A 26964-nucleotide genomic window follows, 5' to 3' on the forward strand; every position below is an offset into this window, starting at 1 on the left:
ACCATCTGCACCTTTATTCCAGAGCAGAAATAAGTTGTTTTCTAACAATAAATATAAAAAAAAATAATAATAAGTTAAGTTTCAAAAAAAAAAACAAACAGAACAAAACAACCCAATAAAATCAGTAACACTGACAGCAGTGACAGTCGTCCAAAGGGGCTAGAGATGAGGCGGCTGGGCAGCGACTCCTGCGAGTCTGGCCAGCCCCCAGCCCGGGAATGTCTACTGCAGGGCATCCTCCGTCCCGAGCCCTGGCAAGGTCCCTGCCACACACTCATTCTTTCCGCAAGTACAAAATATATATTTTAAAAAAACCTCAACACAAACAAGCATCCTGAGGGGGCCCAGGAAAGCAAGAAACTGGCCCTCGAGGGCGGAGGGCAGGGTCCTGGGTCTGAAGAAGGCACTGGAAGATTGCTGGGGCTCCACCCAGCCAAGTCCACACTCTACCCTCTAACAACGAGGGGTGGGGCTTACAGTGCCCTAGTCATCTGGTCTTGGGCTGAGTGTCCAGCCTCAGCTCCTGAGGTGGCTTCCTGGGGGGAAAAGGTGATGGGGAGATCCATCTGGAAATGTCCCACGTCGGTATCAATGGTCTTGGTGGCATTCTAGCTCCAGGGAATGCTGGGAATGTAATGGCAACCTCTAAGTGCTTAGCTGGGTCCTTAGCAGAGGGAAGAGGCCCCTGCCCAGAATCCAGGAGTTTCCCTAGCTCAGGCCAGGGTGTCGTTCAAGAGCTCCCTGCAGAGTCCTTAGGGTGGCGTAGATGAGGAAGAAGTAGAAATAAGTTAAGTCCTAGTGGCCCAGCACAGGGATGGCAGGGAGACCACTGTGTTCTTTTCAAGTATTGTTAGTCAAGGTAGACACGAGGCCCTGCTGGACTCAGATAGGAATTCCCACTGTGTTCACCTGGTCCTTGAGTGTCAGCAGGCTATAGGCAATGCGCTTCTGGTGGCCAGGAAGACGCACCCCAATCCTCTTGATGTCCCTGTGGGTGGGGAGGGAGAGAAGGCAGAGTTAGGGACAGGGCTGTGCAGTCTGGTCCAGCTGGGGAAGTGGGCAGGGGGAGAGAGGGAGAGTCAGAGACAGAGAGGAAAGCAAGGCAGGGAGGGGGATATCCTAACATGGCCCGCCAGCCAGCTGACTCCTGCCGAGCCTCTTCTCTAAGCAGCTCTTCACAGGGGTGTAGAGAGGAGGTGCTCTTTCTGTGTGTATGTTTCATATGTGTATGCAGGCACATACATGTGTGCAATGCGTGGGGAGGTCAAAGGGCCACCTCGCTTTAGGAGCTGCCCACTTTATTTCGAGATACAAGGGCGTGCCTGTCTCCTCTTCAGCACCGGAACTCCCCACGGGTGCTGCTGCGGGTTCTGGGGATTGAACTCCGGTCCTCGTGTTTGCCCAGTAAGCACTTTACCGGCAGAACGATTTGCCCAGCCTTAGATGCCCTTCTTACCCCTTGTCTTGTGGACTAGGGAACTGAAACTCAGAGAGGTGCAGAGACTTTTTTCTGAGGCCACACTGCACTGAGAATTATACCAGCAGTGAAGAAATGTCTTCCTGTCTGTCTCCCTAAGTGGCAGGAGGCCTCTTCAGGGACCCCCTACGAGTGTCCTATCAAGGCCCTCTGCAGCCGGGCGGTGGTGGCGCACGCCTTTAATCCCAGCACTCGGGAGGCAGAGGCAGGCGGATCTCTGTGAGTTCGAGACCAGCCTGGTCTAGAGCTAGTTCCAGGACAGGCTCCAAAACCACAGAGAAACCCTGTCTCGAAAAACCAAAAAAAAAAAAAAAGGCCCTCCATCCAAGGACTGCCCCATCTAGCACCTCTAGTCCCCTCCACTCTCTCATCCCTCCCCACCCACAACAGAGTCTGGTGAGTATTTGCTGACGGTCTTCCAAGGGTCAGGCTCTGCTAGACTCTAGTGGGCCAGGCCTGCAGGTCGCTAGAGGCAGGCTACCTTTCCCCGTGGGAACCCGAGGGCTAAGTGTCCAACTGAGGGGCTAGGATTTGGTGCCAGGCTGACAGTAAGTCACAGGGGACCCATGAGGAAGGGGTAGGCTGTCATCCCACCCCCCCACCCCCCCATCCTAGGTAGAACCACACAGGCTTTCGGGAGCTGTCAGCAGATGTCTGTTGCTAACTTCAGGAGTTTTCTCTTCCACCGTTCTCGCCCACCAGCCCTTGCTCATGAAAACACCCAGGTTTTTACAGGCCAGCTCTTGGCTGTAATTGGAGGTAATTATAGGGTACAGGCTCCGGGAGTTTGCAATGCCGGAGACATGACTTTCCCACAGGCTCGGAAAGAGCCAAGCATGGAGCAGGGATGGGCAGACCCAGGTGGGGAGGGAGGGATGGCTCCTGCTACAGCCAAAAGGCCAGAAAACAGAAAGGGGGCTCTAAAGCTACCACAAACAGGCTGGGATGCTTTGTGCACCCCCTTCAGGGGTCAGTGTGGGGAAGGGAAGCTAGGGAACCCCAGACTCACTGGGCCTGATCCCACCCTGCACTGCTGAGCAAATGAATATGTATGTAAACAGTACTGTGGGGCTGCCCCCTGCCCCACCTCGAGGCTTTCTCTCCAGCAGAGTGGTTCCTTTCACAGTCTGGGAGGCTAAAGAGTCTTGGCCCAGATTCACGTCAAGGCTGTGGTGGGTCTGGTCACACCTCCCAAGCCCGTTTCTTTTTGCGGAGATGATGATGTATTCCTGAGCCGTGTGCTCCTTCCCCAAGCTCCACAATCAATCATCAATCAATCAACCGGCCGACCAGCTGACCAACCAGCCTGCCCGCCTGGAGTCAGGGTCTCGCTGTATAGTCCTAGCTGACTTGAACTCATGTGGACTACCAGGCTGGCCTCATATGCAGAGAAACCACTTGCCCCTCCCTACCTTCCCAGCGCTGTGATTAAAGGACACCTTTTCTTGACTACAAATAGAACAAGGCACTGGGGTGAGAGCCACAGACAAGCCAGGGTCCAGGCTGGTTCCAGTTCCCACCTCAGTCTTCCCCTAAGGGATGCAGAACAGGGTATCTCCATTTACCCTTGTGCAGGAATGAAGAGAAACAAGCCAGGTCAATTCTGTACACTCTTTCCCCTAAGCAGTAAATCCCATGAATGTTAAGTACCCATGAAGACCTACTAAGTGAGGGGGTGGGGGTGGAGGCACAAGAGTGCCCAGAGACTCAAGAATTATATCATTCACACCCAACTGTGGATTCTGATCCTTAAGACCCATCTGGAGCCTGTGCCCGGTCAGGATGCTTTATTCTGTGTGTTTTTTTTTTTTTTTTTCCCTGAGACAGGGTTTCTCTGTAGCTTTGGAGCCTGTCCTGGAACTCCCTTTGTAGACCAGGCTGGCCTCGAACTCACAGAAATCCGCCTGAGGATGCTTTATTCTGTAGCCTTAATGCTGGGCAGGCCTGGCCTTTGGGCCCGCTGTTTTGTTCAAGGTACAGTATAATAAAATGCTTGCTGTGCCAGGCAGTAGTGGCTCACGCCTTTAATCCCAGCATTTGGGAGGCAAAGGCAGGTGGATCTCCGTGAGTTCAAGGCCAGCCTGGTCTACAAAGCAAATTCGATGACAGCCAGAGCTATATGGAGAAAACCTATTTCATAAAACCAAAACCAAAACCCAAACCAAACAAATAAATAAACAAAACCTCTTTCTCTATCAGGTCCTCAGGAAGTCATTTTGATCTTACCCAGCTCAAAACCCAACCGAGTCCAAAATATCATGGGGGACACAAGCTGGGAAGAGATGGGGGGCTATGGGTAGAAGAGGCCAGGTCCTTGGAAAGGGAGGCTCGGGGAGGGGAGAGACAGGGTACAGAAGCCTAAATCCTGACCCTATCAGGAACGGAACTGACTTCTTCTGCCACCAGCTCCTGTTGGGCTCCATGGTGTGGTCAAACTCCGTGGGTTTAACAGATCATCCCCACATCCTCTCAGAGAGCCAGAGGGAACCCTGTGAGCCACTGGGTCTGAGCACAACGGAGGAGGAAGGAGCGCTCAAAGACTTCCGGGCTTTATCTAGACACTTTTCAAATAACCCCCGAGCTTGCACACTGCCTGCGCGCACCGCCTGTCTGACCAGGAGCCTGCTCCAGCTCGTGGGAAAGGATTTGGCGAGGGGCACCCCAGGCTATTTTGGGATGCTTCTACAGCCATGTGTTTCCTGTAAACCTGCTCCTTACTCTCAGTGCCGGTCACTAGAAGAAAAGCTGTGCTTTCCTGGGGGAGAGAACCTGAAGGAACCTGGGGACTGACCCAGGTTGCCAGGGAAATGGAGAGGGACTCAGGAACCAGGGCACAGAACCGTGATTTATGGGCTCGTGGGAAAGACAGAAACGAGATAAGGATCAAGGCAACCTATGCATTTGAATCACACCCATGCAATCCCCACGTGGAGAAATGAGCACCAAGGTCAAAGCTGGACCAAACTCCCTTGCACTGCAGACCTGGGACACGGACTCAGAGCCAATGTGATCTTGGGATCTAATGTTTTCTCTCCATCTTCTCTTACACCTCCCTCTGATTAATTTTTTCCTGTCCATTTCCCATGACCCACCATTTTCACGGCCACATTCATGGCCAGCAGGTCAGAAGCCCAGCTGGGAGGTTGTCAGGAACCCCAGAGAATGTTTGAGTTTAAGCCCAGGTCCCAGAGCGGCTAGAGCCCGGGAACATGAGGAGGTCCAGGTCACCTCCTCCAAGCAGTTCCCAAAACCTTCCTACCCCAGGGCCTGTTTCTGCGATGGCCTTGGACACTTGGATCCCGGGCTATTGGGACCCACAGCTATTTTTAGAAGCACAAAGGCTAAGAGGACAATGTTGTGTCCCTCCAGGGACGGGAAGAGATGTCCCTGCCAAGGCTGTTCTGGGAAGGGTCAGTGATGGAGATGGGGTGGAGTGATCAGGTCACTTACACGGTCCGACTAGGGGGCATACCCAGGGCCAGCAGCGGGTGAGTGGCAGGGCTGAGTTAACCACACAGGGAGCGTGGCCTGGGAGAGGCTGGCAAGGCTCTGGTTCCCAGGCACCAACCAGGAAAAGAACACAAGGCTCCGCCTGGGTCCTGCTTAATCAAAGCTAAACTCTCTACTCCTGGTGGCTGTAGGATCCCGGGCCTATAGAAGCAATGATTCCTTACACTGCACTGCAGCCCAGGGTGGGCAAAGGGCCCTCCATATATGAAGCTTTGTGATGAAAACTTTTTATCTCCCTATCTCCCAGTGTCATCCCATTCTGGAGGAAGAGGGGGGGGAGCACCCAGCAGAGAGGCAGAGAGAGAGAGAGAGAGAGAGAGAGAGAGAGAGAGAGTGTGTGTCAGTCAGAAGCTGTCCCCAGAGGTGAACAGCAGGTCCAGGGCGTCTACTCACTCGTTGGACATCTGTACCACTTTCTCGATGGCCGTGTACCCAGCCACCATGAAGTGTTCCGTGTACTGTTGCATTTTGATGCTTTCCAGCCACTCGGACACCGTACGGAAGGGGACGCCCTCTGAGCCGCTGGTGCTGGGCAGCCGTATGGACACTCTGGGGTGGAAATCCAGAGGCCACAGGTGAGGGGCTGCCTAATATGACCTCCCCAGCCCCTACCCTCCTAGCTTGGGCAGGGCATACAGAGCAAATGAGGAAGCCCAGTCAGGGTCCTGGCACCCTGTGCCAGTTTCCCCATCTGTACAGAGCCCACCTTACTGAGCCCAGTGCCTGCCCTTGTACCATTTAAACTGGTTTCTTGTACTGATGTTAATAATAGACCGTGCCTGGCTTCCTTTTCCTTTTCCAGGTATTGGGGACTGAACCCAGGGTTTTGTGTGTATCAGGCAAACAGTTCACACCACCTGGCCCCATTGCCAGCGCTGACATGTCACTTCTGAGCCCCTTCATACCCGACTCCCACCTAGCCACCCAGTCATCAACCTGAGAAGCCGCACAGTTCACATGCGTGAACCTGAAGGCTAGTCTGGGCACAGAACATGAGACTCACCGGGGGTCAAAGTCAGCCAGGGTCTTGAGGGAGTCAGGGGCGCGGATAAGCTTGTCCAGGATGCTGACGATGTCAGCAAACTTGGGCCGGCGGGAACGGTCCTGCTGCCAGCATTGCATCATGAGCTGGTAGATGGCAGAAGGGCAGTCCATGGGTGTGGGGAGCCGGAAACCTTCGTTGATGGCTTTCATGACCTGGGGAACACGAGCATCATGGTGTCCTTAGCATCTCAGGCCTTCAGACTAGGTGAGGCACCGGGTACATGGGATGTGCTCGCGTGCATATAACACACATATACAAATGCACACATACACATGTATATATACAGACACATTCATATACCTACATACAGACATATGCATACATGCATGTGCCTACACACACATGCCCACAGACACACATGCGAATACACACACCCAACACATATTCGCAAGTTGCACACAAATCCTTCCCTTCTTGCTGCCTTTGCATTCACTACAGAGGCCAGATCCTCCCCCATGACAAGTATTTGTGGGGTCTCTACTCGATGCACATCGATCCCAGACCTCTTCTGCGGGGGGGGGGGGGAGGCAAGATTCGGGAGTGAGGGAAATCTTGACAGCGATCAGTACCTCATGGTTTGACATCTCCCAGTAGGGCCGCTCGCCGTAAGTCATCACCTCCCACATGACAATTCCGTAGCTCCACACGTCACTGGCTGAGGTGAACTTGCGGTAGGAAATGGCCTCTGGGGCTGTCCATCGAATAGGGATCTTGCCGCCCTGCAGGAGACCAACCCCAGTTACCCCTGTCCCAGCCAGAACTCAGGGCCCCTTCTCTGTGGGCCTGGAGTCACCCTTCACGCCTCACGTCCCAGATCCAGGGTAAAAGTCACCCTTAAGCCCCCCACCCCCAGGTATGACGCCCCCTTCTCTTGACTCACACTAGTAGTGTAAGTGGCCTCGGGGTCATCCTCCAGCACGCGGGACAGGCCAAAATCAGACACCTTGCACACCAGGTTGCTGTTGACAAGAATGTTCCGGGCAGCCAGGTCCCGGTGCACGTAGTTCATGTTGGCCAGGTACTTCATGCCAGATGCAATGCCCCGCAGCATGCCCACCAGCTGCAGCACACTGAACTCTCCATCCTTCTCCTGCAGGGTACAGTCTCTCAGTGCCAAGTGGCCCCAGAAACCCCAGCTTCCACCCCCTGCCACCTTCCCAAACCGTAACCTTACCCGAAGGAACTTGTCCAGGGCTCCATTCTCCATGTACTCAGTGATAATCATCATGGGCTTGTCTGTAAAACATGGATACGGGTGTGAGTGAGGCCGGTAAGGACGATAGGGGCCCAGCCCCTGACTGGTTTCCCCGACTGCCTACCCGGGGCCACCTCCGAGCACCTCCCCAGGTCTCACATTTAGAGACAACGCCCTCCAGGCGGATGATGTTGTGGTGGCTGAACTGGCCCATGATGCTGGCCTCGCTCAGGAAGTCCACACGCTGCTTCTCCGTGTAGCCGGCTTTCAGTGTCTTGATGGCCACCGGTATCTCCTTCTTCCCTGATGATGTCTTCAGCGTTCCCTTATAGACTTCTCCAAACTCTCCTGTGGGAGGGCAAGGTGTGCAAGCAACCTAAGTAAGCCTGTGCATGGAGCAGACCCTTCTCTGGACCACCCATCACCTGACCTCTCCAGGCCACAGCCTCACCTGCTCCAATCACCTTCTGCCTTGCGACACAGGACGGGTGGATCTCGGTGGTAAACTTGAGTACAGCCTGGTTGGGGTCTTCATAAGTGTGAGGGTCCACATAGGTCTTCAGGGGCTTCAGTTGTTCTGGAAGGAGAAAGAGACACGGGGTCACGGACAGGTTGAGGAGCGGTTCCTGGAGGCAATGTTCTAGCGAAGGAGAGGCCACGTGACTAGGGGACCTCAGGAAAATTTGGATGATAATGAATGAAGCCTCTAGGTCCACCAGGAGCTGGGAAAGCTCCTGGGGCACAGGGGGAGGTGGGGGTTTCCTGCATCTCACCTGACTTAGAAAAGTAGACATCCTCAGAAGACTGGCGGGCTCGCAGCTTCCTCCTCCTGGAAGAAACCCCCAGGAACCAGACACACATGGTCAGTACAGCCTGTGCTAGCCAAAAGTACCTCACTGCCTAGCAATCCACTCAGCCTCCGTCTGAGGCAGAGGGTGAGGGGAAGGCAGAGGAAAGAACATCACTCTCTGCAAGGACCACATACTCAGCCATAATGAGGGCTTTTCTCATTTGAGCTAGGTAGCATGTCCTGCCCCATGTCCAGCAGAAGTTAAGAAGGAGCACAAGGGCAATGGCCACCGTGACCCCCAAACTTCAGCTCATCCTCCTCCCATAGGCAGGGATCCCATAGGCTTAGATTAAATTAGATTAAATTGCCTTGGCCTACTTGGGGCCCTGCCTTTCTGCATCCAACCCAGGCCCTTGGGAAGCCCAGGAGACAAACCTGCGATGGATGAAAAGGCCAATTCCCGCCAGCGCTAGAAGCAAGACCAAGCCAACGGTCACACCTCCAATCATCGCCATGTTGGCTGATCCTTCCGTGGCTGTTGGGAAGAGACCAACTGATGAGAGAGATCCCACCCTAAACCCTCCAGACACACCCCACAGCACTCAAAGCTCCCCTTAAGGACCTGAGAAGCCTGGGTACCAACAGCATGCTGGGCGCTCCTACCTTCAAGTTTTCTAAGGATTTTTTTTTTAATTCAAAAACAAAATCCCCCCTCCCCCGCCATCACAATTTTCCCTTCCTAGATTCTCCTACTCTACCCCAACTCCACACCTTTTCTTCTCTTTAAGAAACAAAGGGCCTGGGGAGATGGTTCAGTAGTTAAGAGCACTGGATGCTCATTTAGAGGGACCAGGGTTCAATTCCCAGCACATACAGGCAGCTCACAACTGTTTGTAACTACGGTTCCAGGGAATCCAACACCCTCATGTAGACATGAATGCGGACAAAATACCAATGAGCATAAAATAAAAGAAACAAACAAAGAAACAAAAAGAAAACACACAAACACCCTATAAAAACAAAAAAATGGGAACCAAAATATACAAGTAAAAGACCAGTAAGACAAATAGTGGTGGTTTTTTTTGAGACAGGGTTTCTCTGTAGCTTTGGAGCCTGGAACTAGCTCTTGGTAGACTAGGCTGGTCTCAAACTCACAGAGATCCACCTGCTTCTGCCTCCTGAGTGCTGGGATTAAAGGCGTGCACCACCACCGCCCAGCGATTGATTTATTTTTAATTATGTGTGTGTGTGTGTGTAGTGGTGGTGGTGGTATGTGTACACATGAGTGAAGATGCCTGGCACTGGAATTACAGGTGGCTGAGAGCTGACATAATGCTGGGAACTTGGGTTTGTGCAGGAGTACAAGGAGTACTCCATCTTAACTGAGACCTCGCCAGACTGTCCTGGGAATATTAATTACTGTTCCACAGCCAGGCACGGGGGCAGGGGATGTCCTGATGGCTCATGGAGGGCAAATTAATAACCCTAATCTTTACTGTTTGTTTTTTAATTTTGTTTTGTGTATGTATTTGCTTAAATATTTAATGTTTGAGGCAGAATTGCTCATGTAGCCTGGGATGCCCTTAAACACCTGATCCTTCACAGGCATACACCAGGGGTTTATACATGTGTGGGATTGAACCCGAGGCCTTGGGGATGCTAGGTAAGTACTCTACCAATTGAGCCATGCCGCAGCCCAGAGCTAGCGCTTCCTTATGTAGCGTTTGAACTCAGAACTATCAACGCCAGAGCCACAGCCTCCCTTGACCTCTTAACACTGCCCTGAATGCACATCCCTGGTCCAACATCTGAGTTGTAGTCCTGCCCTTCCCCACATATGGCTAAGAGGAAAGGGGCATCTCCAGACTCCCACACTTCCTCCCCAGGAATGTCCTACCCTGCTTCCCTGACTTACACAGTGTCTGGAACTCATGCACCTTGCTGCCGGCACCCTGGCCCTCCTGCGTCAGTGCCTGCACCTGCACTAGGTAGGTAGTATCAGGAGCCAGGTCATCCAGGGTCACGGAGAAGCCTTCCGTGCGACGCACATTGTAGCTGTTGGCATCACCCTGTGAGTGGAGGTGGGTAGAGGAGCAGGCAGTGAAGATAGGGACCTTGGCCTTGCTAAGAGCCAAGGTCCCGGCCAGAAAGGTGGCTTCCTGTGCTATCCAACCAGACAGATACACAAACCAAGGTGTATAAGTACAAAAAGGGATTATGTGACCCCAGGACTAGCTGAATCCCAAACAGCCTGCTCTAACTGGCTCTGAGAACCCAAAACATCCTCTGTCCCTATAATCCTCCCCTGTGCTGCCCTGGGAGGCCTCTCCAGACGGCCCTGCATAGAGCATCTCCTCTGGCCCAGCCGACCCTCAGTTACCTTCTTGCGGTAGGTGACTTCGTATTTCCACACGCGGCTCTGCTGTGGCACAGGGATGCTCCAGGTGACACTCAGGGAGGTGGTGCTGCGGTCCTCGAGCCTCACCTTGGGGGGCTCTGGGCAAAAGAGGGTGGGAGGGGCATGAGGAGGCAGGAAGGGGTGAAGGGTGGAGAGTGCCAGCTGTCCCGTCCCCAGTCCCCAGCACCCGTGTTCAGATTCCAATGGCACACACACACACACACACACCCGTGGGGCCAGGCGTTTACATGAGCGCCGAGGAGTCAAACCCAGATCCCAATGCCTACGTAGCAATTGCTTTCCTGACTGAGCCCACCTTCCTGTTCCCCGATTTATATTGTTTATATGTTTAACAGCCTTCTACATCTTTCTGAAAAGAGAAATAAATTTCCAGAGAAATAACTTGAAGTCCCGGGGCTAAGGAGTCCAGAGACTGGGGCAGATATGTGCATTCACATGTGGGCACATGCACATGTGTGTGTGTGAACATGTGCATGTGGAGGTCAAAGGTTATCTCCTCCATCCCTTTCAGCCTTAGATTTTGAGGCAGAAGTCAGTTACTGAACCCCGCCCTGGCTTTATCAGCTGGGGTTTCCCTGTCTCTGTCTGTGTGGGTGCAAGGGATCTGTGCCCCTATGAGGTGCAGTCCTCACGTCTATGCAGCAAGCACTATGCTCTGAACCACCTTCCTTTGCCTAACAGGGGCCTTGAACTCACTACTTGCTGAGGATGACCTTGAACTCCTGACCTTTCTGCCTCCGCCTTCAGATCACGTCTTGGGATTATAGTATGCCATCCATCATGCCTGGCAGGAATCTTACTATATATCTCTAGCTGTCCTGGCACCCAATCCATAGACCAGGCTAGCCTCAAACTCCTAGAGATCGCTCACCTGCCTGTCTCCTAAGTGCTGGTATTAAAGGTGTGCCACCACACCCAGGAAGGGTATCTGTTTTCAAGTCCCACCCAGGCAGGTCCCCCCCTCCCCCGGCAGGTCATGACCCATTACCGTCCCTCGGCTCACCTGTCTGGTTAATGCTGACGCTGGCTGTGCGGAAGCTTCGGCTAGTCACCAGGCCTGAGACGCCATTGCGGGCCTCAACGGCGAAGGTGTAATTCATGTGTGGCTCGAGGTCGCTGACTGTCACGCTTGTGCGGGTCAGGGCGTGAGGAGGTTCTGAATAGCGCACGCTGGCCTCGCAGGGCCCGCACTCGCCAGACTCGGGCCAGCACTGTTCGCAGGTGACGCTGTAGACAATGTCCTTGCGGCCCCCGGTGTCCTGGGGGGGTGTCCAACGCAGTTCTACTTTGGCACCCATGCCGATGGCCGTGAGGTAGTGGGGGGCAGAGGGGGGACCTGTCAAAAGACTGGTGGTCAAAGGGGCTGTCCCCTCACTCGGCCACCCCTTCCCGGATCTCCTCAAGACTCACGTGTGCAGGGCACGAACAGTGGGTCCTCAGGTGCCCTGAAATAGCCTTCTTCACACTGGCAGGAGGTGGCACCCTCGGCTGACGGCAAGGTATGCTCTGGACACTCCAGGCAAGGGCTCTCGGATGCCTCAGACTTGAAGAATCCTGGCGAGCAGGCTGAAAGGGACAAGGACAGACATGAGGTCAGTTCTGTCTGTCCTTCCCCAGCCGTGTTCTCATTGACATCACACCCATGGCCAGTGCCTGCTGGGCACAAAAATAACTTGTCCCAAGTGCCCCAAACCCTGGGACGTGTGATGCCAGCTGCCTCTTGCGAGAAGTGTCACACCTCAAAGCCTAGCACTCGAGGGCCACAGCTTCTCCTCCAGCCTGAGCAGGTCCTCCAGCCTGACTCATGCAGACTGGCTCGGCAGCATCTCTACGGTGCACCACAGATGTGAACTGACGGGTGGAGAGTGTGGCTGTGAGCCTCCACCCTGACTAACCAGCTGGCCTTCCTCGGTCAGGATGCCCCCCTGCCAAGGCTCCTCTACCGTAGGCCTCCATCTCTTTCCTGTTCCGGGGCTGGCCTCCGAGAGGCAGGAAAGGCCAGGCCCCAGCTTTCCCTGGATTCATTTCCAAAGCCAGGTCATTGCTCCTCTCAGGGGGCCGCCGGGAAGTGGTCTTTCCTCCTTCAGTAGTCCATCCTGGACCAGCTGGCTAGGGACTCAGGCACCTGACTCTGGGGGCTTCCTCCCAACACCTTACCCTGCTCTCTGCCCCAAGCCCTTTCCTGGCCTAAAGGCAGGAAGCTGCTCAGACACGAGGGTCACTTCACAGGGCTCACCAGAGATTGGATACCTTCGGGAGCAGACTGAGTGCTGTCCCCGGGAACCTCCTTTTTCTTTCTTTATTTTAACTTTTTTTTAAAAGATTTATGTATTTATTATGTATACAATTATGCCTCCAGGTCAGAAGAGGGCACCAGATCTCATTACGGATGGTTGTGAGCCACCATGTGGTTGCTGGGAATTGAACTCAGTCAGGACCTCTGGAAGAGCAGCCAGTGCTCTTAACCTCTGAGCCATCTCTCCAGCCCCGGGACCTCCTTTTTCAATGCTGCATGCCCCTTTTTGCTTTTTATGCAGGGAGGGTCCTTCATCAGTCACTCATTGGCTATCTTCCTCCGCCCAGCCCACGTGGTTTGCGGACCCCAAGGTGAAAACTAAGACTCTGAATTAAAGAAAACTACAGCCAAGTGACTGACAGAGGTAAAAGATGGCGGCCGGGCACCTGAGACGCCACAGAGGGGATACTTCAGCTGGGGTTTAATGGCTGTGTAGAAGTTCAACATGGCCAAGTAGGATATCAGGGTGAGCAAGAGCTTGCCATACACAAGGTATGAGCAGCCTTCTAGGTACAAACAGAAGGAACCGTAGCAATAACGCATTGGGAGAAAGGCCTTGAATGTCATGCAAAGAAGTTCAGATTTTATCCCGAGAGGCATGCTGCACTGTGGGAGGAAGAAAATTCTTGGACAAAGGTTGCCTGATACAGGGCAGCCCTGGCCCCAAGGCCTGAGAACCTCCCCAACCCCCATCCCGGGAAGCCAATTCAAGTCTCCTGCCAGGCTGGAGAGCATAGCCCAGTTCTCCTTGGGCAATAAAGCAGAGGTGGGAAGGGAGATGGGATTGACAGCAGGGCTGTCAAGAGCGAGCCTGTGCCCTGCATTTGCTAGAAGGCTGGGAAACAACATTCTAATCATGGTTCCTTGAGGTACCCAGGCTGGCCCAGCCATTGTGCACATGCGCGCGGACACACACACACACACACACACACACACACGAACTTGGGCACCTATTTTGAGAAGGGATTTAATTCGGAACCAAATAGCAAGATGAAGGCACCCATTCATGGCTAGCATTCATCCCATTCTGCAGTTAAGAAAACTGAGGCCCTGGTGGGTCAATTTGCTCAAGGTCTCCAAGATAAAGGGAGAATAGCTGAAGCTAAGCGGCTCCCCGTCATCCCTTTCTGTTCCCAGGAAGGCGTCAATGTGAAACAAAGTTCAGGGCTGGGCAAGCCTGGTGCAAGCCATGAGGCCTGATGACCCACTTGGTAAAGTCCTGACTATAGCCAGAGCAGTCTGGAGAGGAGCGCCAGCACCACCCCAGTGGGCTATGGGTTAGCTACAGTCACCTCTTCCAAGCTGCAAAGCCTCCTCGTGGGTTTGGGAAGAGTGTGTCTCTGGCCTCGCTCCTGTTACATAGCTGTTACAATATAAAAATAGCTCTCTCCTTCCTTCAACTTTCACACAAAAATGAGACGCCAGAACGCCAGGCCCTGCTAATCCCAGTTTTCGTTCCCCAGTGCTCTCACTTAAACCCAGAGATGCCTGCGTGTGACTAAGTGTTGGTTCTCTGGGGACCAAGGTCAGGGGACTCAGGAGATGGAGGGTCCAGCCCCCAAATCACAATTGCCTGGGACCCAGCCCTGGCACTCAGTGCGGCCACAAAGGCCTGAGCCACCTGCCAACCCTCATGTCCCTGCTCCCCACCATCTCATGCCAGAGAGGAAGTGGGGGAAGATATGGGCTCTATTCTTCGGCCCCAGAGCCTGGGGGTGGCCTGCCTGCCGGCAGGAAAAAGGGAATTTGGAGAGATTTCCGCTGCGGATGTACCAGATAATGCACGAGAGGCGGTGTCCACAGGGCATGCGCTTGCCTGCCGAAAAGGCACTACCCCCTCCTCCTCCAATCACAGGGCCCCGGGGCACCCCTGGCTGGGCCCGGCCTGCCAGAGTTTGCAAGTGTCTATCTAGAGAGGCCCAGAACACATCAGGAAGACCATGAGGACCCTCCGAATTGCTTGCATTTCCCAACATCCAGGGCAAGCAACAACAAGGGGCCCACTCACAAACACACCCAGCACACCGAGGACCCACCCACTGCCAATAGCTTAACTCCTCTGACACCTTCACCAACTGTTGTTCAGTTTCAGGCTCCCTGGTGCTCCAACACAGGGCATCTATTACTCAGGTTCAAGTTTACCAAACAGAGACAAGCCCAACCTACGTGTCTGGCACAATGTCGGGAACTGGGATACGGTGGTGTGACCACAGATTAGCATCTTTTCAGCTCCAGGGGAATTCACAGCCTAGCTTTTATGCCTCATTTGAAATTATCTGTGCACACAGGAGGATCTCTCCCCCCCCTCCCCTGCTCTCTGAGACTGGAGTAGGAGTGGAGTCTGGTCTACCTGCTCCCGTATGTGGCTCAGCACAAGGCCTGATGCGATGGAGGGGCTTGAACAAATGCAGAGACGGATGAATGAATGAAGGGGTGGATGAATGAATGAATGAATGAATGGCAAACTCACCATGCACAATGAAACATGCCAGGGGCTGCAGAAGCGAGTGGCGTTTCAGCCCCTCGGGGATGCCGACCGCTTGGACACCCACCTGGGGCACCTGCAGAGTGTATCTCTGGCCCCGATTGCCTGGCAGGCAGGCCTGGGCCACTCCAAGCAGCAGAACTGGGGCACAAGCGCTATAGCTAGGGCTGTACCCTGGTTTTTCCAGTTCTTGATACCCGCCCCTCAGGTGGCAGTGCAGGGTGACTCAGGGACAGACGCCCTCTGTATGGCGCTAATCCAGCTCCTTGTGGAACCCCTCCCCAGGCCCAGCCTCCCCCCAGGCTTCGGGCAGTGAGGTCGTGAGGTCAAGAGGTCAGCCCTGGTGGCAATCAGCCTTCCCAAGCCAGGGACAGCTGGCAACCAGAATGCCACCTCGCTACCCCAGTCCTCTGCAGGGAGCCTGGACTTTGCACTCGACAGTGAATTTGACCTGTGAGTTACTGACCCAGTCCAAGGAGGGTGCTCCCAGCAGGCCCTGTGGTACCTACAGAAAAGGGGAACCCCATTCCCGGTTATCAGGGTGGGCCCTGCTCCTCTCACAAGTGCCCTGGGATCATCTGTGGGCATATCTGCCACCCAGCAGGTAAGTGCTCCCTTCCGCCCACCCAGCTTTCCCACCTCCAGCCTTTATCTTGTTTGGCTTTCTCTGCCTGCCTCCTTCCTTCCGTTCAGGGGACCCACTTTACCTCCTTACCTCCGGTAACTAGGGAGGGGCCAAGCCTGCTTGGCAGGGCTACTGGGTCCTAGCCTTGCTCTTGGGAGCCCAGGGGTGAGGCTGGGGGATTGCTGCCACAACCCTTATCCCCAAAACCCACAGAGATAAGACCTGGTATTTACATACCAGGGGAGGCATAAGCCTGAGAGCCACGATCAAAGGCCCTTAGAGCCCCCACCCGCATCGTGGTCCAAGGTCACTGCTACAGCCCTGGGCTGGGAGTCCCTTCTCATCACTCACAGTAATCACATGTAATAGCTCAAACTGAGCTGACAAAGAAAGTGACAGCTTCTAGGATCCGATCACAAAAGGGTGCCTGACAGCCATTGGCAGATAGTAAGGAAAAAACCCAAAGGAGTTCTGCCATAGTCACTCGGCTCCACGGGCAAGTGGAAACAGTATGCCATGTCTCCTCTGGGCCTTGATCTCCTCATCTGGAAACGGGGAAGAGTCCTCATCCTCTCTGGGTGCTGGGCAGACTATAGACCTTGGCTGTGAAATATTTATTCTGGTACCTGGAATAAAGTACCCCTATATATGAAAGGGGGGTCATGAAACTGGAGCCAGGCAGGGACATCCCCCAGAAGCTGGCCTTCCAGCTGCTAACCACCTGCTCACCTGGCCTTGGTCTCCCTGGGCAGAGGCAAGGCGCCAGTCGGGGGCCCTGCAGAAGCCAACACAGGAAGCACAGACAAAGCAGCCCCCAGGGAGATGGCAGTCAGTCTGAGTGACTCCACTGTCCCCTGGACAGAGCTGGAGGGAGGCTGGCTCATTCCTGACATAGCTCTGGGTAGTTGTGGCCGGGCAGCATGCCCACCTGTCCACACTGGGCACCTGAAAGGACTCCCCCCTTTCCTCTGACCACTTAACTCCTTCCTGGCTAGTTCCAGCCTTCTGGGGGAGGGAACCCCCAGGAAGAACAGATATGCTGCCTGATGACTCTGGAAATGACCTTAACAAGGTGCAGGTCGGCCTTGGGACACCACGGCCGCTCTTGTCAGTAAAAGCTGTAACAGAAGCACCTGGGGTCACAGCTTGAAGAGTGCCAAACAGGTTGGAAAGACCCTGTGCCCTCACCCATGTCCTCAACACACAATGGCCCTCTAGTCACCCCACCCCTCCCTCTGATGGAGCCCCAGCTCCGGTGCCAAGACCTGCCATCCCAGAACTGCCCAGCAAGCCCATCTCAGTGCCAAGAGCTGAGTCAGGGATTCCACAGGATCTGGTCACTTCCTGTCCTACTTCCTAACCTATGGCGGCCTGGGTACTGTTGTGCACCATGGTTTAAACACTGACATGGCTGTGTGATTCCAGGTAAGCCTCTGGGCCTCAGTTTCCTCATCTATTCAATGGGACTAACAAAGAACCCCAGCCTCATGGAAGGGACACACGGACTCGGGGAGACCAATTCTACAGAGCACGCTGTCATCGACCCCCTCAGTGCCACAGTCACAGGCTGCCGGGCAGAATGGAGAAGAAAGAATTCTGAAACTAAATGGATTCATCATGATTGCCCGAGTGCGCGTGCACACAATGGCACACGTGTGGAAGTCACTTTGGCAAAGCCAGCGCTCTCCTCCTTCTTCCACTTGGGTTCGGAGACTTGAACACTGTCACGGTGAGACCTTTTCCCGGCTGGGAAGAGGTGCAAAGGGGACAGAGCCAGGGCCGTGGGTGGCTGGCACAGAGAGGGCCTTGCCAGCTAAGTCAAGTGTCCCTCTAGGGAACTGGTCCTCCTGCTGGGCTTACTCCTAGTGTGTGTGTGTGGGGGGGGGGTTGGTGATTCTTTATAAACAAAGCAAAGAACCCTGATCCCCAAGAGGAGGGAGCTGCTCCACTTCATGAAGGACCCCCACCCCAGCCCACTTATCTCTGCAGGGTCTGAATCACCAGGGTGGAAAGTTTTCAACCTCCCCTCCTCCACACCCGCATTCTTGTGTTAGGATGTCATGGGGGAGGAGCTCCTGGGCCCACTCGTCCTGACCAGCCCCCTCCCCCCTCCCCACGCACCCATGGTCATTGTCTGAAGCTGAGAGCGTGCATCTGAGGTCACCTAAGTGGGGGCCTCACTCAGCAGAGGGCAGTGGGGAGGAGAGGCAGGGTGATGAAGCAAGGGGGGCTTAGGCACTGTGTTATGCCTCAGAGGTACACAGACCACCTATTAGCCAGAACTCAGGGGGCTTTCAGCCTCCTTCATGGCAAGCTAGGTCCACAGGTGGAGGCAATGCCCCCCCCCCATTTTCCTCAAAGGAGAGCTGAGGCCAGATGAGCAGGGACCTAGCCAGTTAGGGTCATCCGTGGCAGGTATGCACACCTGCAAGACACATATGTAAGGCCCTAGCCCCCAGTTTCTCAACACTGAGCTTATCTCTGCAAAAGCAGCTCCCCGGGACAGGCCTTCCAAAGGTCAGCTGCATTCCACACATGCTCTGCCCAGTCGCTTCCAGAGCCATCCACTGCAAACCCTCGATGGTTGTGCGTTTCCGCTGTGGCAGGCCCTGGCGGTCATCACAGCTTCCCCTGTGTGAGCTCACCACTGCCCTGGCCTGTTCCCAGAGAGTCACCTAAACAGGGGCCCTTTGCAATCTCAACAGTCATCAATAAACCCCAACAGAAGATCTGGGTCTGTGGTTCTAGTGAGAACAGAACACAGCCCACTTCACGGCCTCTCAAATGCACTCCCGGTGATTCTAGCATACCCTGGGTCCTGATTCAACAAACTACTCGAGGAGAAGCTGAAGCCCGGAGAGGTTGAGCAGCTTGCCTGAGGCCACACAGCATGAGAATCAGAAATAGTTTCTGGGAACAGACTGCAGGGCCGCGGAAGAATAGGAACTAGTCATGGGATGAATCAAAAAAAAGATAACAGCCGCACTTACAGGTATGTGTGTGTTGGGCACTGACCTAAGCACTTTACGAGCATGAGGTCATGTGATTGCCACAACTACCCCCCCAAGATAGATACTATGACCCTCTCTACAGATGATGAAACTCGTGCAGGGGGGGGGGGGGTGAAGGAAACAGATGAAACTGAAAGGTCTGGGAACTGGGACCTATGCCATTGTCCTAAGCCCCATAGCCCTCCCTCTAGGTACAGGTAGACATAGCAGAGCAGTGACGTCCCCTACTTACTAAAATGCTCCAATCCCAGAGCAGCGACCTCCCACCAGCACCGCCTCCCACCACAGTAAGGTTTCCCTGCCACCCCAGGAACCTCCACTCACCTTGGCAGGCATCGGCAACCTTCTCATAGCCCGCCTGGCACAGGCACTGCCCGATAGGCACCAGCCACTCGCCATTCACCGTGCAGTGCATGAGAGGCTCCTCGCCCCCATACGGCACCACCGCATGGTCCACGCAGGTACCAGCCACAGTGGCCAGGGGGTGAGTCTCGGAGACAGCCACGGCGATGGTCTCGGGGAAGCGAGCCAGGCTCTGCAGAATCTCAGGACACTTCTTGTAGTAGACACGGACTGAGAGTAGCGCCACACAGGCGCCGATGTCCTGGAAGGCCAGATAGAAGCCCTTCCGGGTGAGCGGCCCCACGATGCGCTCCTCCACGTTCAGCTTGACGTTGCGAGCCTCAAAGTCGCTGCTGACCGTGATCTCATCGGGGGCTATGGTGTCGATCTTGGTGAACTGGCGCTTCTGGAAATTGGTGCCATAGTCCACATCCGACTCGGCGTAGTAGAGGTTGAAGGTCTCTTTGCAGGAGCTGGCGCCTCCAGGGAAGCTGTTGCAGTCTCGCACGGTGAACTTGAGCTCAATGAAGATGCGCTCAGCTTCCTCCCGGTACACCCAGTTGGTACGGAGCCAATTGTCCTGGTCACCAGACACCACGTTGCATACGGAGTACATGTAGATGGGCATGTCATCCATGATATTCTGCATTAAGTCCCACTGTGTGTGAGGAACACGTGACGGTCAGTGGGGGAGGGTACGGACTGAATCCCACCAGCAGGCGGGCTCAGTCTCACAGTTTTTCCCCCTTTCCCATATTTTACTTTCTTCATTGTATTGAGACAGTATCTCACGTAGCCCAAGCTGGCTTCAAACTCACTATGTCATGAGGGGATGACTCTGAACATCTTGTCTCCTGCCTCCACAACTGACTCTCAGCTCTTATGCCCTCATTCTACAGGGAAGGGAAATGAGACCCGGAAAAATGCAGTCACAAAATAACTGAGCCGAGACCTGACTGTGGGTCTTTCTGGTCCTAATGTTTGGGTACTGAGTCTCCCCATCAGTGGGCGTGGGATGGAGTCTGGGACATTCTCAACATTGAACTCCCTAAACCCCATCTATGGAACGGGAGCCGTATCCTCCACCTCATGAGAGGATGAACAACAAAACATAGACTATAGCACGTGGCACTCAGGGTGACTACGAAACAGCTGGCATGGTGCCATCGTGGCTAGGGTCATCGCTGTGTGCCATGTGTGTTGATGAGTACAGTAAGTCAAAGCCACAGGTGATCCTCCAGGGCCTGGAGTTGGGCAGTTTGTGCTTACAATCTAGCTGAGGCTCGTCCAGCATGTCTGGATGGCGCTGGGTACCCCCCAGGATCACCATGTCCTCTTTTATCATTGGGGACTTGGCATATGGTAACACAAGCCTGGCTCCCAGGGCTGTATTCTGAACTCTTCAGCATGGGAGCAGCAACTGACTCAGCTCTGAATCCCCAGGGCCTCTCTGCCATTGAGTAGGTACTTAGGGAGGTCCCAGATGAATGAATATGTGAACAAATGAATGAGAAAAAATTTCAATGAATGCAAGTAAAGAGAACAAAAAAGAGGCCTGCCCTGCCCTGCCCTGCCCTGTGTGACATTGTCCAAGACCCACATGCCCCCAGGGCTCAGTTTCCTTCTGTATTGTAATGACCGGGTTGGATGAGGCTATCTGCCTCCAGCTGGACATTCCAGGGTCCCGGAATGTCTGTTCCAAACTCTACCTCAGACCTCACTGGCGCCATGACTTGGGCGCAAGTCCCTCAGATCTGGCCAACTGTAGGAACTGTCCCTAGAGTTCCCCAGAGACACACTCCTCACCCTGGCTCAGAGCCCCAACTTAACCAGGATCCGTGGCACGCAAGGGAAACTGAGGCCCAAAGCAGAACAGTATCTCTCACAAAGCTTCCCGGCCTCTGACTTAGCAGCAGCGGTCAGCGGTCAGAGGAACACCATAAAGCAGAGCAGAAAGGGAGATGTCCCCTGTGGGAGGGACAGGGAAAGGGGCCCCAGGCAGGAAGGGAGTTAGGGTCCCTTATCTATCCTTCACTCTTCACCTCCTGTGCTAAGACCTCCACGACAGGGCAGCCTTTAACCCTTCCCTCCCAAGAGGCAAGTAGAGCCAGGAACCCCTATGGAATATCCCGTTGTGCCACGGTCTTCAGCTGTCTCTCCAGCGGGGTCACCTAAGATCCCTTCCTTCCTGCCTAGATCTAGTCTGCCCTGGTCTGGGTCACTAACTCAGTCCTGTGTGGTCAGAGGCACTGTCTGATCCCAGCTCCCATCCTCCGTCCCTCCTGGGACCTGCAGTTCCCCTTCTCACCCGCCCTCAGTTCTGGAACTTTACTTACCCCTTTGCCATAGGGGTGTGTGAGCCAGCCGAGTTCCCCTTTCATTGCTGCGAAGTCCAACAGAACAACTGTGGGAAAGACGGGGAAAGGGGCCGATGAGCTGGGGCTTCCCCAGGAGCAACACAGCAGGACTAGTGTGGGGCGGCGGTGGTGATGGTGTGTGTGTGCGTCCGCAACCCCAACCCCAGGAGCTACACATGATTTGACCTGGGAAGAGGTGGGACTCATGCCCTACAGCCGCCGGTCACAAGGGTTTCAGCTATGCCCCTGGCTGGGGGAAGGGCAGTGCTCAGCCCTGCAGGACAGCAGCTGGTCAGTGTGCTGGGGTGAACAGAATAAAATGATACCCCAGTGCCCCATCTGCTTCCTCGAACAAGGGGACACTGCACATGGGTCACAGAGGACAGAACTGTCGGCTTCTGCCACATCCCCCTGGCATAGAACACCCTGACCCAAACCAGGCCACCCAGCACACAGGGTAGCAGTGGGTAATAGCTACTGAGGTGCTCCTTGAGAAAGTGATGCTGGCCAGCCTTTCGTGGTGGCACGCAGCTTTAATCCCAGCCCCTCAGAGGCAGAGGCAAATGGATGTCTAGGAGTTCTCAACCACCCTGGTCTACATAGTGAGTTCCAGGCCAGCAATGCTACATGGTCAGAAAGAAAAGAGAAAGAAAGGGAAGGGCTGGAGAGATGGCTCAGAGGTTAAGAGCATTGCCTGCTCTTCATAAGGCCCTGAGTTCGATTCCCAGCAACCACATGGTGGCTAACAACCATCTGTAATGGGGTCTGGTGCTCTCTTCTGGCCTGCAGGCATACACACAGACAGAATATTATATACATAACAAATAAATAAATAAATATTTTTTTAAAGAAAAAACGAAAGAAAGGGAAGTTAACAAGAGGATCTGACAAAAAAGGTGAGTATCCTGGAAATGGGTCTTCCCACCACAGTCTCTGGCATGGAGGTCTCAGCGAGGGGCCCAAAGCCATAAATCTCTGGCCAGGTCTCCTGTGGGGGGAATGATAGATGGGAATCCTCAAAGGGGACTTTCCAGACCCAGAGGGACCATGTGACAAGACCACACTATCTTCCCTCAAGAGGCTTTTGGAAGGGGGCTGGAGAGATAGCTTGGTGATTAAGAGGACCCATGTTCAATTCCCAGCACCCACATGGCAGCTCACAACTGTCTGTAACTCCAGTTACAAGGATCTGACTAGGGGGCTAGAGAGATGGCTCAGAGGTTAAGAGCATTGCCTGCTCTTCCAAAGGTCCTGAGTTCAATTCCCAGCAACCACATGGTGGCTCACAACCATCTGTAATGGGGTCTGGTGCTCTCTTCTGGCCTGCAGACACACAGACAGAACATTGTATACATAATTAATAAATAAATAAATAAAAAAAAACAAGGATCTGACTATGTCACACAGACACACATGCAGGCGAAACACCAATGCACATGAAGTAAAAAAATTTTTTTTTTTTTTTGTATTTAAAAAGGGAGGCATCTGGGCAGAGGGAGGTTCTGCCAGGGGCTTCCCTGCACCTGGCCTGGCCCTCCGGCTCCTTCCACAGGCCACTCCCACTTCTCTGCCAGGTGCAGCAGCCAAGGCCCAAGATCTGTTTCTCTTCCATTTCCAAATAAAGGCTAAGTCATGCCACCCTCCCTAGAGAGCAGGTATTAGGGAAACTGAGGCTTCGGACCCATGCAAGGTCCCCAGATTCAGAAGCCAAAGAGCTATGGGAGAGGAAGCAGGAACTGCAAAGTTATTGTTCTCATGGGCAGGGTACCTTGAAGATCTGGTCTCAGAAGTGTCACTCCTCCACACCAAGATTTAGGAGAATGGAGAACCTTGGGGAAAACTGAGACAGACTGGGGTTCCATATTGAGGGGGTGAGGGGAGGAGTCAAGGCCCTAGTGAGAGGTACTACCAACCTGACCCTGGCCTCAGCCACCCTATGAAGGCTCTGGGAGCCCAGACAAGGAAGGGGAACTCTGAAGTGGCCCAGGCTCCACATCCCACAGCTGGCTGTAAGTTGGAGAGAGTGGATGGTCAGGTGGGTAATGGCAGGGGGCAGGGATTTGTTCAGACATGCCCAGGGCCTAACCTTGGGAAACTCACTAACCCCACAGGAATGGTGCTGGGGGTTCCTGACTCCAGCTGGGTAGGTAGGAAGATGAAGGGGAGGGCTGTTCTCAGTAAATCTAATGTATAGCAGACGTGTGTGCGCGTGCACACACACACACAAACGTACACTCAAGCAGTGGAGAAACTTCAAGACAAGACCCCTTGCGGAAAGGACTCTGAAGGGTTAATCTAACAGGAGGGTCAGCCCAAGCCTGGATCTAGAAACATCACCAGGTTCAATCTGAGAAGAAAAGAAGGGCTTCACACATCCCCAGGGCTGCCAGCCACGGCCCCCTCCCAGGGAAATTCCCTAGAGCCAACCATCAGGAACGGGGAGAGCCCAGCTGTCCCTCTGCCCTGACAGAGCTCCTGACTTATAGGAAGCAGGAAGCTTGGGAGCCCTTGGCATGACCCTCTCAGGGTTTCACCAAAAGGTTGCCTTTGATGGAGTACTCTATAAGTCCCCGTCCCTTAAAAGACAGTAGGGAGGGAGGGAGGGATTTACTGCCATAGGCTACCTTTGTGGGCTACATGACTTTATGAGCTTTCCCACAATGCAATGTCCCCCTTGCCACCTCCCTGCTAACCTCATCCCTCTTTACCCAAGATCAGCTTACACCTAAAAAGGGGGATGAGGGGTGGGGAGACCGGAGACTCCGGATGCAAACAGGCATGGGGCTGGGAGGCAGGCAAGGCCCTCGCTGAGCTAAGAAACCTAGCCCTCTCCAGGCCTTTGCCTCTTAACCCCCATCCATCCGAGTCAGCGGAGGAGACAGCTGGATAGGTGGGTCAGACCCGTCTGTGCAGAGGGCTCTGGCTGACTAGTGGGGGGCCTCCACTAGAAGGACAGGCAGTGAGATGGTTGGTTCAGCAGGTAAAGCCGCATGTCGTCTGTCACCTGAGTTCCAATCCCAGAACCCACATGGTGGAGAGAACCAATTCCTCCTGCAAGTCTGAGTTCCACACTCATACACTGACATTCACACACACACACACACACACACACACACACACTGTAATAAAGTAAAAGTTACTATAGAGGGGCAAATTCAGCAGCTGTCGAGACCCTAACTGGTTCCCTCTGGGTTTCCAAATTCAGCAAAGAACGGTAGAAGAGGCCGCACAGCTGTGTTGAGGCTAGAAACCAGACAGATCATACCTGCCCGCAGCTCCCCCAACCCGAAGTGAAACCAGCTGGGTCACAACCCCCCTCCCTATCCCCTCATCACACAAGCACTGGGACTCCGGAGCCTAGACAAGAATTTTCCACAACCACGGGGCAATATGCACCCTTTCCCTCCTCCATCCCATGCAAACGGGATTAATCACAATGGCCGGGATGAGGAGGACAGATGCCGGGAGGGAGGCACAAGTACAAGATTGTTTAAGGCTTCCCTGCTGGGGGCTGGGGGTCAGGAGCCCGCATAGCAAAACAGACGTCTAATCCTCAACTCTGTGGCAGCCCAGGAAAGGCCTGTAGCAATTCCAGCTGTCTCTCCCTTCTCCCCAACCAGTTCTCAAGAAGAGAGAGAGTCAATAACCGAATCGAGGGGGGGGGGGGGAGGGGGCATGAGGGTCGCAGATTCCCTGCCCTGCCCTGCAGGACACACATAGAGACAAAAAGAACTTCCCGGGGGACCCAGCGGCTTTGTCTGTCCTTGGGATGGGGCCAGGATGTGACTGACACCCCTCCACCCGCCAAGAGCTCCAAACTGGCCTTTTACCCTCCCAACGTGGAAGGCGAAAAGAATTAGGGAACTTCTCACCCATCAGGGTTTTCTCCACGCTTCCCCTGCTGAAGCCGGCAGAAGCCGCGCTATGTTCAGAAGCAGGGAAGTTTTCGCTGTGGGAAACGGAAGCCAGCTCCGGCTGGGTGGACAGGAAGATCCTCGGCCAAGGGCAGGGCAGGAATCCCCATCCTCTCGGAGACCCTAAGCTGAGGGGCAACGCCCCCACGCACACCCCAGGCCGTGCCTTGGGCAAAGACAAAGTCTGCGGCCCCCTCACCTTGCGTGGCTCCCTCTGGCACATTGGGGCGGGGGCAGGTGATTCACTTCCCACCTCCAGGTACCCGGCTCCCGGTGGCCCCGAGGTGACGGCTCTACATCGAAGGAGGCCGCAACCCCACCTGCCGCATTTCCTCCTTCTGAGTCACCCCTTGCTCAGTACACTTGACTTTGGGACTTCCTGTCCTCGCTCCTGCCCCTTAACCTGTCTCCCGAACCTGGGAGTGCGGCTTGGCAAGAAGGGAAGGTGTGCGTGGTCAGGGCTGACCCCAGGCGCTTCTTACGGTGGCCTCTGAGACCCGAGTAAAAACGGGGAGCGGAGAAACCATCTTGGGTCAGGCCGCCGAGAAGCCCCCTCCCCAAACAAGCGGGGACTGCACCCAAATGCCTTCCGCACGAAATCAGGGCGGATGAGTTAAGCAAGCTAGGGTTACTAAGAAGCTGATCGCCCGGAAAAGTCCCCTTAAAAGCCTTCTTTCCTCCGAAGGACCCCGCGCGCCCTGCGGGGGTCGCGTTCCAGAAGCCGCTGACGGGCTGCAACCGCGTGGCGGGCGCCGCATCCCATTTTCCGCGGCCTCCGAGCCCTGAGTGCCCCAGTCTACATCTCTTAGTTCCGTAAAGCCTGGAGTCCCAGGAGAGGGTCCCCAAGACTGTCCCCGACCGCAGCCCGCGAACCCCACCGAACCCAGCGCGCCAAGCAGGCACAAGTCGGTTTCCAAAGGTACGTCCCGGAGAGAAGCGTGGAGCTTCAGCGCCCGGAGTCCCGTGGCCCGGGGTCCCGTAGCCCGGGGTCCCGTGGCCCGGGGTCCCTACTGGCTGCGGCCACCGCGCAGACACTCACCTTCCTTTCCCTGTGCCGCCGCGGCCGCCAGCGCGCAACCCCACAGCAGCGCAAGGCAGAAGCCGGTTGCCCGGAGCTCCATGCCGCGCCTCTCGTTCCCCGCAATCTCTGCTATCCGCACACGGCCTCGGTGCCCTGCTCCTGCCCGCTTGCCCGCCCGCCAGCCACGGACTTCTTCCCCTCCTGCCCCAAGATCTTAATGGAAGTTGGGTGAGAACCCGCTCCTGTTCATTCATGTCCCGCGCTGACGTCACCGAAACCACGCCCTCAGGAATGTCTTTAAAGGGGCCGGGCTGACACCCAGACTGGAGGGCGGGGAAGTGAGAGGGAAGTTGGAGTGGGGGAAGGCAGGGATTTGAGGAGGATTGTAGGGGGCCTGTGACCTGCTGGCGTCTCCCCAGCCCCAAACCTTGAGGAGTTTGCGCGCTGCAAGCGCCTCCAATGGTTAGTGCCCGGGGA

General features: G+C 54.8%; 1 protein-coding gene across 1 annotated transcript; it reads right to left on the bottom strand.

Moving 5' to 3' along the window:
- Positions 1–26709, bottom strand: Epha2 (EPH receptor A2). The gene is made up of 17 exons (XM_041652331.1): positions 26506–26709; positions 21532–21599; positions 19178–19853; positions 11847–12002; positions 11440–11772; positions 10398–10513; positions 9933–10086; positions 8453–8552; positions 8001–8056; positions 7679–7804; positions 7387–7575; positions 7207–7268; positions 6913–7122; positions 6602–6751; positions 5991–6184; positions 5381–5536; positions 1–988 (listed from the first exon to the last, which is right to left on the bottom strand). The coding sequence occupies exons 1-17, from the start codon at positions 26585–26587 to the stop codon at positions 883–885; spliced, it is 2934 nt and encodes a 977-aa protein (XP_041508265.1). The 5' UTR covers positions 26588–26709; the 3' UTR covers positions 1–882.
- Positions 26710–26964: the final 255 nt, after the last annotated feature.

The sequence above is a fragment of the Microtus oregoni genome, unplaced genomic scaffold, assembly GCF_018167655.1.
Source record: "Microtus oregoni isolate MIOR12 unplaced genomic scaffold, Mior012 000005F_ref0000423, whole genome shotgun sequence".
Lineage (NCBI taxonomy): Eukaryota > Metazoa > Chordata > Mammalia > Rodentia > Cricetidae > Microtus > Microtus oregoni.